Source organism: Dendropsophus ebraccatus, chromosome 12 (assembly GCF_027789765.1).
Source record: "Dendropsophus ebraccatus isolate aDenEbr1 chromosome 12, aDenEbr1.pat, whole genome shotgun sequence".
Taxonomy (NCBI): domain Eukaryota; kingdom Metazoa; phylum Chordata; class Amphibia; order Anura; family Hylidae; genus Dendropsophus; species Dendropsophus ebraccatus.
The window spans coordinates 42,029,429-42,046,402 of record NC_091465.1 but is presented as its reverse complement, the minus strand read 5'-3'; the positions used below and the strand labels follow the sequence as shown (position 1 = coordinate 42,046,402).

The window sequence follows — 16,974 nt, the reverse complement described above, 5'->3', positions numbered from 1 at the left end:
TGAGGAAGAAGTGCTCAGCCACAAGCTACAAGCATTGATCGGTGGAAATCTGAACATCCAGACTCCAAATAATCAAACTTTCAACACGTCTGGGTGATGTCAGAAGTTTTTTTTTTTTAACGTGAGAATAACTACTGAAGGCCATATCTACTAACCAATACTGACCATTTGAGGGCTTATGAAGACATGAATCCCTGCCATTCCAAAATACAAATCCGTAGGCACTCCGCTTGTTGTTGTTTGGTGTGACACCATATTAAATGGGTGGAGTCCCATGTGTCTTTAGAGCATATGGATCTCATAGGACCCCTCTATATGCTAAAGGGTGGGCACTAGTTAATTCATTTGAATGAGAAACATGTAACGCTACATTTTGTGAAATGTATGGCTAGATGTGGCCTCGTGAGCTGTTCACCCCCCTGGTTCATAAGACTTTTGAAATGTTACAGAGATATGTACAATGTTCAAATTGATGAGGATATGGTGATTGAGACCCCCACTGATTGGTAAAGGGGGCAAAAGTGCTCAGCTCACTGATTGCTGAAGATGGCCTAATGGAAAGAATATGAGCAAGTGGGGGTAGACAGTGGGTCTCAGCACCCAGACCCCACTGATCAAAACGTAAGACATATCTCTATGATGTGTAAAAAAAAAATTCTGAGAGGAGTTACACTTTAAGTATTATTAGAAGCATATAAATTATAGCATTCAATGGGAATTGCAGCTGCCTTTTCTACTTAAATTCTATATGAATTACTATACTGTAAGTAAGGACCTTGGTATATCTCTATAGAAGGAGGGTACACAGAGATCATTGGGATATTTGCATTCCTTCTCAATCTACCGGGCTAAAACACAATGTGAATGTGACGAACATTACGATACGCAGTGACTACTGCCTCCTTGTGGACTATTCTTACCTTTTATCATAAGAGAAATAGTCATTTGTGTATTTCCTTTAAGATCAGGTGCTGACGACTCCTCTTCTAAGAAAACCTTGTTCTCACCACTAAGAGGCGTCACCATTCGGGTTACCACTCACTAGTGCTTTAAAATGTGAGGGAGAAAGCATGACACCAATGAGATCCCTGTGCCACTCCAAGATCTGCCATTGACAAGCAAGAAATTTTACTGTACTGCAGGTAAGAATTATATATATGTGTGTATATATATATATATATATATATATATATATATATATATATATATATAGTATTAGATGAGCTCAGTTACTCAGATGATCCGCTAATATCAATGTTAATTAATAATATCAAGTAAGTGTTATTTAGTAATATGGTTCTATTCTATGATTATATTTGCTCTATCTGAAACAAATAATGTAAGGGAATAGATGAATGTCTTCTTATACATCTGAGGGGCCATTGGGCTCCTTAAGGCACCAGGGTGGGGTTGTTACCTCCAAAGTGCCTATAGCTATATCCTTAAAAGAAGTCTAAAGAACAGCTGTAGGATCACTATAGGGATACAAATGTTATATTTCTGTAAATTGTCTGCTGGACCTACATAGATATAGCATCTAGAAAAAATACCTAATATGTTATAATTACTGAAATTGTCTAGGAGCAGCAAACACTCAGAGCTTAAACCTATACTTTCAGCTTTATTCACATACAACTATGCTGAGATACCAACAGGAAACTGAAGAATTTGCAAGATATAATATTCTAAGTAGGAATTTCTGGGTAGATAATGAGCTTATATATCTGTAGGGAGTGTTCTTTTATAACTGTAATTTTTATTGAGTTTTCCATTTTTGAGACGACATTTGCTTTTTTTTTTTTTATTACTAGACCTTTATACTGACTAGAAAGAAAATGGTTGGGGAATATATTTTGTATCTAAAATATTTACCTTACAGATGCATCTGAATAAAATGGTATACCATCTATAGTAAGCAAGCCCATATAGAAAATTATGAGGGAACAAAGAATTATGAAGATATAGATTTCAGATGCAATACAGTATAAATACCCATCTTGTACTGTATGTGTTACATTGATCTGCCACCCCATGACATACGTTAACATTGCATCCTCTTTATTTAAAGATTCTACATTTCATATACTTGAAAATTGAGATTTAAGCCTGAGAAGCCTGAAGCTACTAAATGGCACGTGGGGAGGTGTTGTGTGTGCTGATCATAGGTCTAACTGGTAAGTAGTAACAAGAAACATACATAGCTCATAGACACATGGGTACAAATGGGTAACGCTGTGCCCCATATATTGTTTAGAATGTAAACTAGTGTGTGTGTGTGTGTGTGTGTATGTATGTGTGTGTGTGTGTGTGTGTGTGTGTGTGTGTGAAAATCACTGCATGTAGTCAAAGAGTGTTAATTCTCATTTCATATAGAAACTGTATTTTTTTTTTTAATTAATTATTTTTAAAGTGCCCTTGGTTCCAGAGCACTATACAAGCAATTGGGGTTAACACACAGGCACCTTACTAGATCAAAACACATTACATGAATAAGATAAATGGCAGACTGGTACATGGGGAAAGAGGACCCTGCCCATGAGGGCTTACATTCTATGAGGCAAGGGAAGAGAGACAGGAGGTAAAGTACAGCCAGTCAAAGTATGAAGCAGAATTGCTGTAACTGTACAAATGTTATAAAAATTTCCAGTATTTGTGTATCAGTGTCATGAGGCAACGGGTGTGGAACCACTGTGCTACCCAACTGGTTTACTTTTGGCCCAAATTCAGGAGTGAGATCTAAGTATCCTCAATGTTTTCACTCTTTATCCCAATCCAGAATGTGGAAGCTGGATGTAGCTGTCAGAGGGTACCAGGTCGCTTCCCATGGATGGTCCCAGTGTAGGTATTAGCTGGCCCAGCAGACTATGGGGACACCATTGGGTCAGGCAAATAAGTGGCCAGCTTTAAGGTCAGTAAACAAGGTCAGGCACAGGAGAGATGGTATAGCACACAGGGATCAAGTGGATGTTGAGTCAGGAGAAACAGGTATCAGGAAATAAAGCACACCTTACTATAGACATAAGGAAGCACAGTATTGTTTTGTCACAGATAAGTGGTGGAGCAACTTTAAATAGGTAGTGCTTGAAGAAGACAGGTGGAGGACAAATCTGAGGTGGGTGCAATTGCCCCCTAAAGGACTGCAAAAAAAGGGGAGCGAGTAAAGCCCCTATTACATAAGGAGTCTACAGGAGCAAACGAGCGCTCATTCCCCGCTTGCTGCCGCTAATATTACACGCAACAGCAGCGAGCGAGTAAGTGCAGGGGAGGCCGCGGGGAGGCTACCCGGGTGATCGCTATGGAGCGACGGCAGAACATCGCTGTTATCACAGTCGTTGGTCTTTCAAAATGTTGAAAGACAAAAGACTGCAAAGATCAGCCAATATTGTTTATGTCGGCTGATCGTTGCCTTCTATTACACAGGACAATTATCAGCCATAACCGATGAATACAGCCCATAATCGTTCAGTGTAATAGGGCCTTAAGTTTAAATGGAAAGAGACCTGTGGCAGTGAGTGCTGAGACTGACAGGACCTCAGCAGGGACCAGCTAACACCTTTAGAATTGGTTTCTAATGGCTTTCAAGGTCTCTTTTTGCAGTCATTCATTAGGAGGCCCCTTTGTTTACCTCCAGGGCATACAATGGTATCCTGATTATGTGATACACAGGTGCCTCTATAATAATGTTTGATTTCATAATCCAAAAGACGATTTATGACTTATGTTACTTCTTCCTTGCCAGGCTGCCATGCTGATTATACTAGAAGTGGATTCTGGGACTATTTCAGCCAGTTGGTCACTGAGAAGAACGAATGGAATTCCCATAAGAATTCAGCAATGGACATCAGGTGAGAATTAGTAAATCTATACAGCACATATTATGGTTGTGTATGTGGTAGGCAAAAATATTTATTTATGGTAGCAAGATTTTTGTTTTTTTCACTTACATAGTTTTCCTCCTTGCCTCCTAAGATACTGTTTTTATCTAGACGTATGACAGCTTAATTTTCTATGGGCTCTTTATGGCATTGGTTATTATAAAGTAAAATCTATTGTGACATTGCAAAACCTGAAAACAATTATTTGTAGGGTAAAACTGAAAAAAAAGGAAAAACTTGCAAAATCGAAGATGTTTGTATGCTATCGAACCTACAGTAAAATAAGAATGTCATTTTAATTCTGTGAGTCAATACAATTACAGTGATGCCCAATTTATAGGTTTTTTGTTTTGTTTTACTAATTTTAAAAAATAAAAACCTTAAAAAGAAGTTTGCTTTGCATCACTATGTCCTGACTCTTATAACTTTTATAGATAACATTTTTGATAAAAAGATGCAAATCAGACTAATTGATAATTTCTTTTTTTGTTCTTTTATTCTGTAACCAAAAATTACGACATTTGGTATTTAATTTAATTTATTTATTTGGTGTTAATTATATTCAATAGTTTGAACCACAGACATAGTCAAAAGTATTCATCATTTGGGGTATCCCACCAATCACTAAAAGAAACAGGAAGAATCACTCAGCTAAGCACTTCACTCCTCGCTTCTGTAGGAGATTCGCCCGATTATCGCTCCGTATAATAGAGAGAACGATCAGTCGATGAAACGATCAACGGATGATCGTTTCTTTAGGACCAGACATAAAATCATCGGCCATCGGGCATGCATCGCTATATGTAATATATTGTAGTATAAAATAATAAAGTATTAAATTACCTTACCACGTTCCCTGGTGTCCTCGGGCCTTGCAGCTCTGCCTTCTGCTCCCTTCTTTTCTGGTCTCTACAGTGGCAGTCTGCGTTAATCACTGGCTGAGACAGGCAGTAGCCAGTGATTGGCTGAGCGTCTGGTGCCCTGTCAGTGTAGAGACCAGAACAGACCTCGGGGAAGGCCTTCAAGGACACTGAGGAAGGCCAGAGGACACTAGGGAACATGGTAATAGGGAGGACACCAGGGAACGTGGTAAAGTTGATACTTTATTATTTTATACTAAAGGCAACAATGTCCCTGCAGCCCTTGCTGTCTGATAGTCGCCCTTTGTAAATGCTCAGTAAATGAGTGACGATCTAGCAGATCGGCACTCGTTTACAGTTTATGATTGGGCCGTGTAATAGGGCCCTAATTCTCTTAGATGTCTATGGGGTCTGACTTATGCAGTGAGGAATGAAATGGGGAGGAAAGTGCTGACCTTCCCACTCTATCTAGCAATCTGTGGGGTCTCAGCATCAAGACCCATAACTGATCAAAACTTTTTACATGTTTCGTATTTTGTGAAACTGTATTAAGTACTAAGCATCAAAATGAATACTACAATTTGCAAGTAATTTACTTTGGTTGACAAATCACATTATATTTTAATCTTCCACTCTCTCCACAGAAGCTTTAGAAACAGTTTTCAGAATGGAGTACACTATGTAGGCAATATCTTCAGCCCTTTGAAGAGCGGACTTCAGAAGCACTTGTATGAAGACTCAGATGGACTGCGCAAGCTAATCCACAGGGAACTGCAGGAGATCAGGAGGAAGATCTATCCCTACATCGATGAAGCCCACGAGAAGATCAGCAAGAATCTGGAACAAGTGCAAAACCGCTTACTTCCTTATACCAACGAACTAAAGTATCATGTTGGGTGGGGGGCCAAGGAGTTCATTGAACAGTTTAGCCTGAACAAGGACCAAATAAGCAATGGGCGACCACACAAGCTAGCAGCAAATATTCAAGACCAAATCATTCTGCAAACAGAGAAGGTAAGAAGTGTGCTACTTCCATTGGGGGAGAGACTATTGGCAGAGATCCATCATGCCGTTGAAGAACTCCATGGAAACCTATCTCCTCATGCTTTGACCTCCCAGGAAAAACTAACCGCCCAGGTACAAGAACTATCTCGTAAACTGACTCAGAATGCAAACAATTTGCATGAGAAGATCCATAAAAATTTGGACGCACTAAAAGAACAACTGGTGACATATCCTCAAAATATTAGAGAAAGGTTTCCAGACAGTCAGCGAGGTGAACCTGTGCCGCCCTATGTGGAAGAGATGGCGGCTCAGGTGCAAAGAGAAGTAGAGGAGTTTCAGAGGAATACACAGAGGCAGATTGAACACTTCACCCATACTATTAATATGGAAATGGAGGAGATGAAGTACAAGTTGTCTCCTGCTACATCAGACTTACATGAGACTGTGACTTCAGTAGAAGAGATACAGGAGAAACTGGAGACATTGTGGACAGAGATAGCTCAGAACTTAAAATAATTCCGAATAAACGTGGGGTTTACCAATGACAATCTAAAAAAAATTATACAGTGCACCTACACCATGCCTTAAAGGGGGACTCCATTCTACAAAGGATGAAAGCACTTATTTTAAAGGTTCTTGTCGACTATACTGTATATAAAGTGACACTTTCCATATGTGATATGGGGAATTCTCCAGCTCTCCAAATCATTTTCTAGTGTATGCAAGATGTGTTTCCAAAATGTTAGGAAATGTTCCTTAGGAAATCAGGACTTTCTGCTCTGGACCAAATTGTATTATCTATGTAAATAAAAAGTTATATTCTGCTGTGTACTCATGGTAACCAGTCTGAAGTTTTAGTTTGTAAGGCTGGGTAAGGGCCGTTTTAATACATTGGTGGGCCCAGTGCACAGCCCTCAAGAGTGGGCCCCCCCCTTCCCTTTCGGCACATTGTATAATGTACTGAATTTGCCCTCACACTGTATCAAGAGCCCCAATACATACAGTAGTTACCTTATAACACTATTTCCACCATACAGTGATTACATATTACATAAAAACTGCACTAAACAAAACAGAAAGATATCACCAATGATACCATTACATAATACCGCCACATCATGACCCCTAACACTACAACCCTATAACAGAGTGCAGTTACATCCAGTGACTTACCGTGGGCGTCTTCTCCGATCAAAGTCTTTCACCTTTTCTTTTTCTCTCCATCCAGCCTGGGCTACCTTGAAGTCTTCTCCTGGCTGTGAATCTTCTTTCCAGAATCTGCCAGACAAATATTTTAGGCTCCAACACATACAGTAGTTAGGTCCCTTGTACCCCTATACAGTACTTACACCCCTCTGTACCCCTACATAGTTACACCCCTCTGTGCCTCCATAGTTTTAAGGTGTCCCTATAGTATATAGACCCTCATGTGCTCCTCCAGTTATATACAGCCCTCCTGTGCACTCCCCCATTAGTATATAGCCCCCCTGTGCACTCTCCCCAGTAGTATATAGCCCCCCTGTGCTCTCCCACAATAGTATATGTCCCCCCTGTGCTCTCCCACAATAGTATATAGCCCCCCTGTGCTCTCCCCCAATAGTATATAGCCCCCCTGTGCTCTCCCCCCAATAGTATATAGCCCCCCTGTGCTCTCCCCAATAGTATATAGCCCCCCTGTGCTCTCCCCCATAGTATATAGACCCCTGTGCTCCCCAATAGTATATAGACCCCTGTGCTCCCCAATAGTATATAGCTCCCCTGTGCTCCCCAATAGTATATAGATCCCTGTGCTCCCCAATAGTATATAGCTCCCCTGTGCTCCCCAGTAGTATATAGCTCCCCTGTGCTCCCCCATAGTATATAGCTCCCCTGTGCTCCCCCATAGTATATAGCCCCCTGTGCTCCCCCATAGTATATAGCTCCCCTGTGCTCCCCCATAGTATATAGCCCCCTGTGCTCCCCAATAGTATATAGCCCCCTGTGCTCCCCAATAGTATATGCGCTCCCCCTCCCATATAACATTGGAAAAAACAAACACTTTTACTCACCTAGGTCCACGCGGTCCTCTTCTCTTCCCTCTTGTGGCCGCACTTCCTGCGGTCACAAGAGGCTGCACTCCCCTTACCCTTGCGCCGACGCTTCAGTGACGTCGGGCACTAGAAGGAGAGTGCGGCCTCTTGTGACCGCAGGAAGTGCGGCCACAAGAGTGACTGACAGGGAGGGAGCCAATGGCTCTCTCTCTGTCAGTATCGCTGCTGCTGAAGCACCGCAGCAGCAGCGGACGGACGGGGGGGCCCTGCAGGGGGCGCCATGGAGGGGTAAGTAGATTACCCATTCATGGCGCTCCCCCCTGACAGGCTGGTGGCCGGAGCCCTGTGCAACCGCACTGGTTGCACATAGCAACGGCCGGCCTGCTCGGGGGGGCCCCTTTAAACAGTGGGCCCGGTGCACGTGCACCATGTGCCCTCTGGTTAAAGCTGCCCTGGGCTGGGTTCACACTACGTATAACACCAGCCGTTCACAAGTGTTAATCCAGATCATCCCGGCCATTACTGCAGTATTTCTAATGAATTTAGATCCCAATTCACCAATGCACACAATGGAGCGTGCGGCCTGTCACGCGGTGTGCCGGGGCACAGCCTGATCGACTCCCCCCAGTGGAGCCCTGGATACTTACTGAGCGCGCGCTGTATGCTTATTACCAGAGATGAGTCCGACGTCCATAGAAAATGACTGGAGCTGTCATTTTCTATGGGCGTCAGACTCATCTCTGGTGAGCCGCGCGCACAGCTTCCGACGGCGATATGTCCGTCCCGGGACCGGGTCCAAGAGTGGGAATTCAAGGAAAGAGTAAGTATCCAGGGCTCCACCGGGGATTCGGGCGGGCTCTGCCCCAGGACACCGCGTGACAGGTTCCCTTTAACAGTATTGTGAACCTAGGGGCCCTTATGGATGGGGAGACATATGCCTTTAAATTATGGCCAGTTTCGTAGATCAGCGTACATCAGTGGCGGATTATAATGTGGGCGATTTGGGCGGCCGCCCGGGGCCCGAGGCTCCGGGGGGGCCCATGCCACGCCGCCCACATTATAATGCCGCCCGGGAGGCCCCCTTCCCCCCGCCACTGCAGGCTCTTGTGACCGCAAGCATTGTGTCCCGTCCTCTCCCCGGCAGCGCGAGCATCACACAGCTCCTAGTCCCGCCTGGGGCCCTGACTTCCGGTACTGGGAGCGCACATACCGGAAGTCAGGGCCCAGGCAGCACTAGGAGCTGTGTGATATGCGCGCTGCCGGGGAGAGGACGGGGCAGCTGCACATCAGCCGGAGACTGCAGAAGGAGAGAGGATTGACGGGGGAACGCAGGGTAGGTGAGTTGTATTTTGTTATTTTTGTTATTTACTGACTGGGGGGGGGGGGCATCTATAAAGGGGAAAGAGGGGGGGACCATCTATAAGGGGGGAAAGAGGGGGACCATCTATAAGGGAGGGGGGAAAGAGGGGGACCATCTATAAGGGAGGGGGGAAAAAGGGGGACCATCTATAGAGGGGGAAAGAGGGGGACCATCTATAAGGGAGGGGGAGAGGGGGACCATCTATAAAGGGGGGAAAGAGGGGGACCATCTATAAAGGGGGGAAAGAGGGGGACCATCTATAAAGGGAGGGGGGAGAGGGGGACCATCTATAAAGGGGGGAAAGAGGGGGACCATCTATAGAGGGGGGAAAGAGGGGGACCATCTATAAGGGAGGGGGGAAAGAGGGGGGACCATCTATAGAGGGGGACCATCTATAAAGGGAGAGGGGAGAGGGGGACCATCTATAAAGGGGGGAAGGAGGGGGGACCATCTATAAAGGGGGAAAAGAGGGGGACCATCTATAAAGGGGGGAAAGAGGGGGACCATCTATGAGGGAGGGGGGAAAGGGGGACCATCTATAAAGGGGGGGGAAGAGGGGGGACCATCTATAGAGGGGGAAAGAGGGGGACCATCTATAAGGGAGGGGGAGAGGGGGACCATCTATAAAGGGGGGAAAGAGGGGGACCATCTATAAAGGGGGGAAAGAGGGGGACCATCTATAAAGGGAGGGGGGAGAGGGGGACCATCTATAAAGGGGGGAAAGAGGGGGACCATCTATAGAGGGGGGAAAGAGGGGGACCATCTATAAGGGAGGGGGGAAAGAGGGGGGACCATCTATAGAGGGGGACCATCTATAAAGGGAGGGGGGAGAGGGGGACCATCTATAAAGGGGGGAAGGAGGGGGGACCATCTATAAAGGGGGAAAAGAGGGGGACCATCTATAAAGGGGGGAAAGAGGGGGACCATCTATGAGGGAGGGGGGAAAGGGGGACCATCTATAAAGGGGGGGGGGAAGAGGGGGGACCATCTATAGAGGGGGAAAGAGGGGGACCATTTATAAGAGAGGGGGATGAGGGGGACCATCTATAAGGGAGGGGGGAGAGGGGGACCATCCATTAAAGGGGGAAAGAGGGGGACCATCTATAAAGGGGGGAAAGAGGGGGACCATCTATAAGGGAGGGGGAGAGGGGGACCATATAAAAGGGAGGGGGGAGAGGGGGGGCCATCTATAAAGGGGGAAAGAGGGGGACCATCTATAAGGGAGGGGGGAGAGGGGAACCATCTATAAGGGTGAAAGAGGGGGACCATCTATAAGGGGGAAAGAGGGGGACCATCTATAGAGGGGGAAAGAGGGAGACCATCTATAAAGGGGGACCATCTCCTATAGGATTAACACCCTCCTCTCCTGACATCCTCTGTGCTGCTAGGACCTCCCCTATAGATCAGCACCCTCCTCTCCTGACATCCTCTGTGCTGCTGGGCGCTGTGACCTTCCCTATAAGACCAACACCCTCCTCTCCTGACATCCTCTGTGCTGCTGTGACCTCTCCTATAAGATCAGCACCCTCGTCTCCTGACATCCTCTGTGCTGCTGTGACCTTGGGGGGGGGGGCAACATCAGGGGACCAGGTGAGGTGGCAATACGTTTATTGGGGGCAGTGGAGATGGGGTGGGCAATGCTTACTGGGGGTAGCAGCAAGGGACCAAGCATTATGTTTATTGGGGCCAGCAGGGAGGGGAGGCAGGCAGTGTTTTTTGGGACAGTGGGGGTCGCAGTAGCGGATTATAATGTGGGCGAATTGACTTGTGGGGGGGGGGCCCAGGTTGGGTGGAAAGCCCGGGGCCCAGGGTACATTTAATCCGCCACTGGGGTACATACACATGGAGCAGACTTGTTGCAGACATTTCTGTAATTGTCTAATTACTCTGCATGGGGCTCGCAGAGCATTTACAGAAGGAACCCCATTTAGATGTATGGAACCTATTTTCAGCCCTTTGTGGACGGTGTTCACATGATCAATGAGTCGGGGGACACCTCTCCCCGTCCTCACTGAGTAAACATGTTCCTTATACCGCATCCACATCAGTCTTTTAGTTTTGCCTACGTAAAGCCTACTGCATGGGCATATAATAGCATAGACAATGAAAGATGTTCTGCATGTAATGAGACATGACACATGACACTCTTTGCCATTAAGAGTGATGCATTCAGTAGGGAGTAACTGAGGGCAAGATTTACATGTCCCGCATTTCCTGTTGCCTTTAAGTGGGGTTCGTGTGAACCATTCTTTAGTTTCTCTTTTAATTTTGTTGGTATTCAAGACGTCCCCGATTTTTCCTAAATGTAATTAGGGGACCCGCTGCTGCTACCTTACCAATGTCATCATCCTGCTCTAAAATGTGCCAGTATTTGTGAATACTGTTGGCAATGACTCTGTTTAGAGGGAAATTTTGGAAGGCGAACGTAAACCTTTTTACATCGTTACTTGTAGATACTTTAGGCATTAATAAATCAGATCTTGATAAATTATCAGCTTTTCTTCTAGCTTTTTTGACCACATCTACTGGGTATTTTCTAGCTAGTAGTCTTTTTTGAAGTTCATGAGCCTGTTGATTGAATATTTCAGAGGTGTTATTGATGGGGGCAGGGCAGGGTACATACATATAGGTGGTAAACCAACTTTCCGCTCACTTTACTGGGCATGACACCAAGCAGCAGAATTACTACTCTATGGGAGCCTATAGGAGGGAAGAAGGGAAGGATGATGCTGGAAATGTGCGAAGCCTAGGATGTTTGCCTGGCAGGTTCTGAAGAGATGAATTGTAGCTGGAAGAAATCATCATGGAGGCCTGGGCCAGATGGAGAGGAAAAGGAAAATGACGCCTCAGATCAAAGAAGACGTCACCTGTGAGTCACTGAATTATGGTTTTTTTTTTATTTTGTAGAACATTATTTGGTATCTGACTACATAGGGGAGGTATCTGACTACATGGGGAGGTATCTGACTACATGGGGAGGTATCTGACTACATGGGGAGGCATCGGACTACATAGGGAGGTATCTGACTACATAGGGAGGTATCTGGCTACATGAGGGAGGTATCTGACTACATGGGGAGATATCTGACTACATAGGGAGGTATCTGACTACATGGGGAAAGGTATCTGGCTACATGGGGGAGGTATCTGACCACATAGGGAGGTATCTGACTACATAGGGAGGTATCTGGTTACATGGGGGAGGTATACACTATATACAGACCAATATCATGTGGCGGTCACTCTATGGTGGTAATAATGGTTTGTATATAGTGTGTATATAGAGTCATTATGCATTATGTGGCGGTCAGTCTATGGCAGTAATATTGGTCTGTATATAGTGTATATAGAGTCATTATGTGGCGGTCCCTCTATGGCGGTAATAACTCTCTATACACACTATATACAGACCAATATTACCACCATAGACTGACCACTGCATAATGACACTATATACGGACCAATATTACCACCATACAGTGACCGCCACCTTGTTTTTTTCTCAATAAAATACACTGTGTTGCCTTAGTGACATCATCATACACTATACATAGGAGCTGCAGCCAATCACCGGCCTCAGTGGTCACCAGGGAATGGCTGCAGCTCCTATATACAGTCTATTCACCTGAACACTTGGAGTCAGCAGTGCTAATACACACACACTAATATATATATATATATATATATATATATATATATATATATATATATATATATATATAAAAACAATCCGAGGACAGCATCTCCTTATAAAGTGCTTATTGCTTTATTGTGCCAGTTTGCAAAGAATCTTTGCAAACTGGCACAATAAAGCAATAAGCACTTTATAAGGAGATGCTGTCCTCTGATTGTTTTTCTGGAATACGATTGGGGTGAAGGACCGAACCCCATGAGGACTGTGCATCCTGCACTGTGTAACCGCGGACCCAACCACTACTATATATATATATATATATATATATATATATATATATATACACACACACACACACTAACACATCCATGAAAACACATTATACAGATCCAAACCATAGAGTCCATACACTATACACATGACATGTAACACACACTACAGTCATCCATTATACACACCTACATTCATACACACACTACATGGACAGTATACTTACCCCCTCTAACAGCATGCTGGGTGTAGTTGTCCTTGTCCATGGCAGCAGCAGCAGGAGGCTGTGCTCCTCACCCTGCAGCCCTCTCCTCCATCGTCCCGACAGCTCCACACCAGCCTCACCAGGAAGAGAGAGGAAATCACATGGTACAGAAGGGAGGGGGAAGCTACACACTCCGGAGCATAGCGTCCTGTAGCCTCTGTGTGACCCCTGATAGCAGCCATAAGCTGCAGCCCGGGATCACTGACAGAGGCTGCAGGACGCTGTCTGTGCGCTCCTGCACCTAACACTCACTGTAACTGGGGCAGGGGGCACCTGGGGGATCGGGGCCCTGGGCAACTGCCCTCTTTGCCCCCCCTAACGCCGGCCCTGATTGCGGGACCGGCACAGAGGAGGAAGGTAAGACACATACACATACCTTCCTCCTCAGCATCCCCGGCACTATAGGGGGCTGTCAGCAGGTTAGATTTGTCTAACCTGCTGATAATTCCCCTTTAGTACCTTATGGGAATTCAAGAGACATAAATCCTGGGGTTGAAGCTCATATCTTATTGAGACATTGCAACAAATGAGATTTTCTGTACATTTTAAACAGGACACAATGACACCAATCCTAATTCCTGTCTACCTGTTTATTGTTACAGAGGAAACAAGTACCCCCTGCACCAATGGCGCCCAAGTCTGTACACCATCTGGTAAGTAAGAAGAAGGAGCAGAGCTGAAATCATACTGCTGCAGTCTATGGGTGTATATAATGACTCCATTATGTTATATTACTGTTTTGCCCTCCCCATCAAAGTCTATGTATATCTCATATCCATAATAACTATATATTTGTATTTGAGCTGTCTTATATTATATACAGGGAAGTTGATGAAGAGGAGGCCGACAAGGAGGACATCATCATTACCCCACGGTGAGCAAAAACAGGCAATGTGGCCAAATACCATCAATATGTGAGGGCTGAAAAAGAGTGTTTAGCTGCCAGTTTTCTTTTCGGCCTTCTGCCCGTCCTCCCCACACACAGGAACCTTCAGCATGGCCGAGCGTTCCTGTATTCTCTATGGGGAGGAATAAGCTGCAGCCAGACTGCTCTGACAATGGCTTATCTCTCCCTCAACAATGGGGTTGGGGTGATTATCCTTCACAGCCAACCCTTATTACCACCAGCATCATCTGTTGCGTTTGTTCGGGAGAGCCCCATATACCTTACAACGTGAGGCATAGCCGACCAAGGTATATAGTGTATAGGGCAGAGGATGAAGAAACGTGCCTTTATCCTCAGCCCTGTGCACTATAGTAGTGTATATGAATGTCTATTGTTGTTGGGTTCTCAATAACTTTTCTGCAACTAACAGGACTGAAGACACCAAAGACACCAAAGACACTGAACACACCGGACTGGACGGGTAAGTAAATCATTGTAAAAAAATATAAAGCCATTGAAGATGATTTATCTCCTACTGTGTATGGGTAGATTTAATGACTCCATTATGTTATGTCACTGCTTTGCCTTATAAACTCCTAACCCAAGTCTCTATGTAATAATATGTCGATAATAACTATATATCTGTGTATGAGCTGTTTTATGTTATATATACAGGGAAGTTGATGAAGAGGAGGAGCCGGAGGACATCAGCGCCACCCCAGGGTGAGCTATAAAAGGCACTCACTTCATTTGGCCATACACTAACAAACATACAATAACTGATGGTCCAACGATAATTCGGTTGTCAATTATCTCTCCCTCCCTCTGACCGCCCTCCCCACACACAGGAATGTTCAGCATGGCTGAGCGTTCCTGTATTCTCTATGGGGTAAGCTGCAGCCAGAATGCTCTGACTATGGCTTATCTCTCCCTAAACAAAGGGGCTGGGCAGTGATTTTCCTTCACACTCGACACCTCGATCACCACCAGCATCATCTGTTGCGGTTGTTCGGGAGAGCTTCATACACCGTACACTGTGGGGCACAGCCGGCCAAGGTATATAGTGTATAGGGACCTTCCCTGAATGCGCAAAATTACCTTTTTTTGCCATCCAGTGTAGAGAGGGGAGTGGTGACAGGACGGGACAGGGGGGGGCTCTACTTATCTATGGGCTGATATTTCTCCGTGTACATGAATGCATATTAAACATACTTATTGTTACTATAACTATAGTGTAGCGTTCTTATATTACATTGTTGATGGCCCAGATGGACTAAATGTAGTCTATAATTCTGCTGTGGTTAAAGGGAAACTATCGGCAGATTAGATGCATCTAACCTGCTGATATGTCCCTACAGCTCAGGGGGGGGCTGAGGATGAAGGTACATTTCTTATCTTCATCCTCTGTGCTGTATTCGTGTACTTTGTTGTTTAATCCCTATGATAATGAGGCTGTTTGGTGGCACTGGTGGTGGGACTACCACTCTTCGTGCACTGATCTGCTACAGCCGGCCCGTCCATCTATTCTAATGAATATTCATCCAGCGTTCTGCAGGGACATCACTCTGGCGCTCATCACTGCAGAGCACAGAATAAATATTAATTGGACGGGACAGGCGGCAGGCTGGGGGGGATTGGTGCACTGATAGTGGTAGTCCCGCCCCCAGTGCACCAAACCACCTCATTAGCACATGAACTAAACAACAAATTACACAAAAAAGATGCAGAGAATGAAGGTAAGAAATGTACCTTTATCCTCAGCCCCGTGCACTGTAGTAGTGTATATCAATGTTGTTGTTGGGTTCTCAATATCTTTTCTATTCTGCAACTAACAGGACTGAAGACACCAAAGACACTGGAGACGACAAACTGGATGGGTAAGTAAATCATTGAAAAAAAATTGTAAAAGCCACTAAGCCACTGAAAATGATTTATCTCCTTCAAACACAATGATGGGGGGGGGGGGGGAGGGGATTATTAAGAATATAGTCCTGGGTATCAGTGTCAAAAAATTGCAATTTGTGTGCAGTCGTTTGCAATAAAATTTGCGACTTTTGTTCCTGGTTCACCTTGCAGCTATGTTTTTTGATAATGACGGACGTTAATATTGATAATGATTGTTAGTGATGGCCGTCATTATCAAGGAACTGACTTTAAAAAAAGAAAAAAAAGAAGAAAGGCGTTGTGGGAACGTACCCCTCAAATTGTGTCCAGCAGCATGAAATCTTATATTTAGGGCTAGTCTAATAGGCAAGATTCATTTATTATATGTCACTTATAGTGCAAATGTGCTGCACCTGCAGGGGTGACTATTACTCCTATAATATGTATTATTTCTATATTTTTCTTGTTTTATAATAGATGGATAATGCTGGTGAAGATGGCGCCAATAGTGTGTCAATATTAAAAAGAACCATCACGTTCATGCTGCCCGAGCTATGAATCATCCGGGCAGGATCCACATGCTTCTCTATTGATTGATAGATCTTTTCCTGTATAGGTATTAGGAGAAATCAATCAGGAGAAGCCACTGGGGATCACCACTATAATTTATGGTTCAAGCAGCATAAAAGTGATGACAGGTTCTCTATACATAACGAGAATTTAAGAGGAATAAATCTTGGAGTTTAAGATCATATTTTAGTGACACTTTGCAATAGATTTAATATGGAATTTAATGTAATATTTAAATAGGACACAGTGTCCACAATCCTAACCACAGTCATGTTTATTGCTACAGAGACTACGACTACCCCGTACATCAGAGGAGTCCTAGTCTGGACACGATC

At 44.7% G+C, this 16,974-nt stretch overlaps 2 protein-coding genes across 4 annotated transcripts in view; one reads left to right on the top strand and one right to left on the bottom strand.

The window, feature by feature from the left end:
• The window catches only part of LOC138769690 (apolipoprotein A-I-like), a 523,881-nt gene that overhangs the window by 138,018 nt on the left and 368,889 nt on the right, over positions 1-16,974 (bottom strand). The gene's annotated exons all lie outside the window — the stretch shown is intronic.
• LOC138769350 (apolipoprotein A-V-like) lies at positions 1,016-6,571 on the top strand. Its single transcript, XM_069947761.1, has 4 exons — positions 1,016-1,142; positions 2,069-2,174; positions 3,740-3,845; positions 5,380-6,571. The coding sequence occupies exons 2-4, from the start codon at positions 2,129-2,131 to the stop codon at positions 6,254-6,256; spliced, it is 1,029 nt and encodes a 342-aa protein (XP_069803862.1). The 5' UTR covers positions 1,016-1,142; positions 2,069-2,128; the 3' UTR covers positions 6,257-6,571.

Excerpts from the sequence above, each read along its gene's own strand:
- LOC138769350 (XM_069947761.1), top strand. The coding sequence starts at position 2,129 with ATGGCACGTGGGGAGGTGTTGTGTGTGCTGATCATAGGTCTAACTG. Across the intron at positions 2,175-3,739 it reads GCTGATCATAGGTCTAACTG|GCTGCCATGCTGATTATACT; the intron begins GTAAGTAGTAAC and ends CTTCCTTGCCAG. Across the intron at positions 3,846-5,379 it reads AATTCAGCAATGGACATCAG|AAGCTTTAGAAACAGTTTTC; the intron begins GTGAGAATTAGT and ends CTCTCTCCACAG.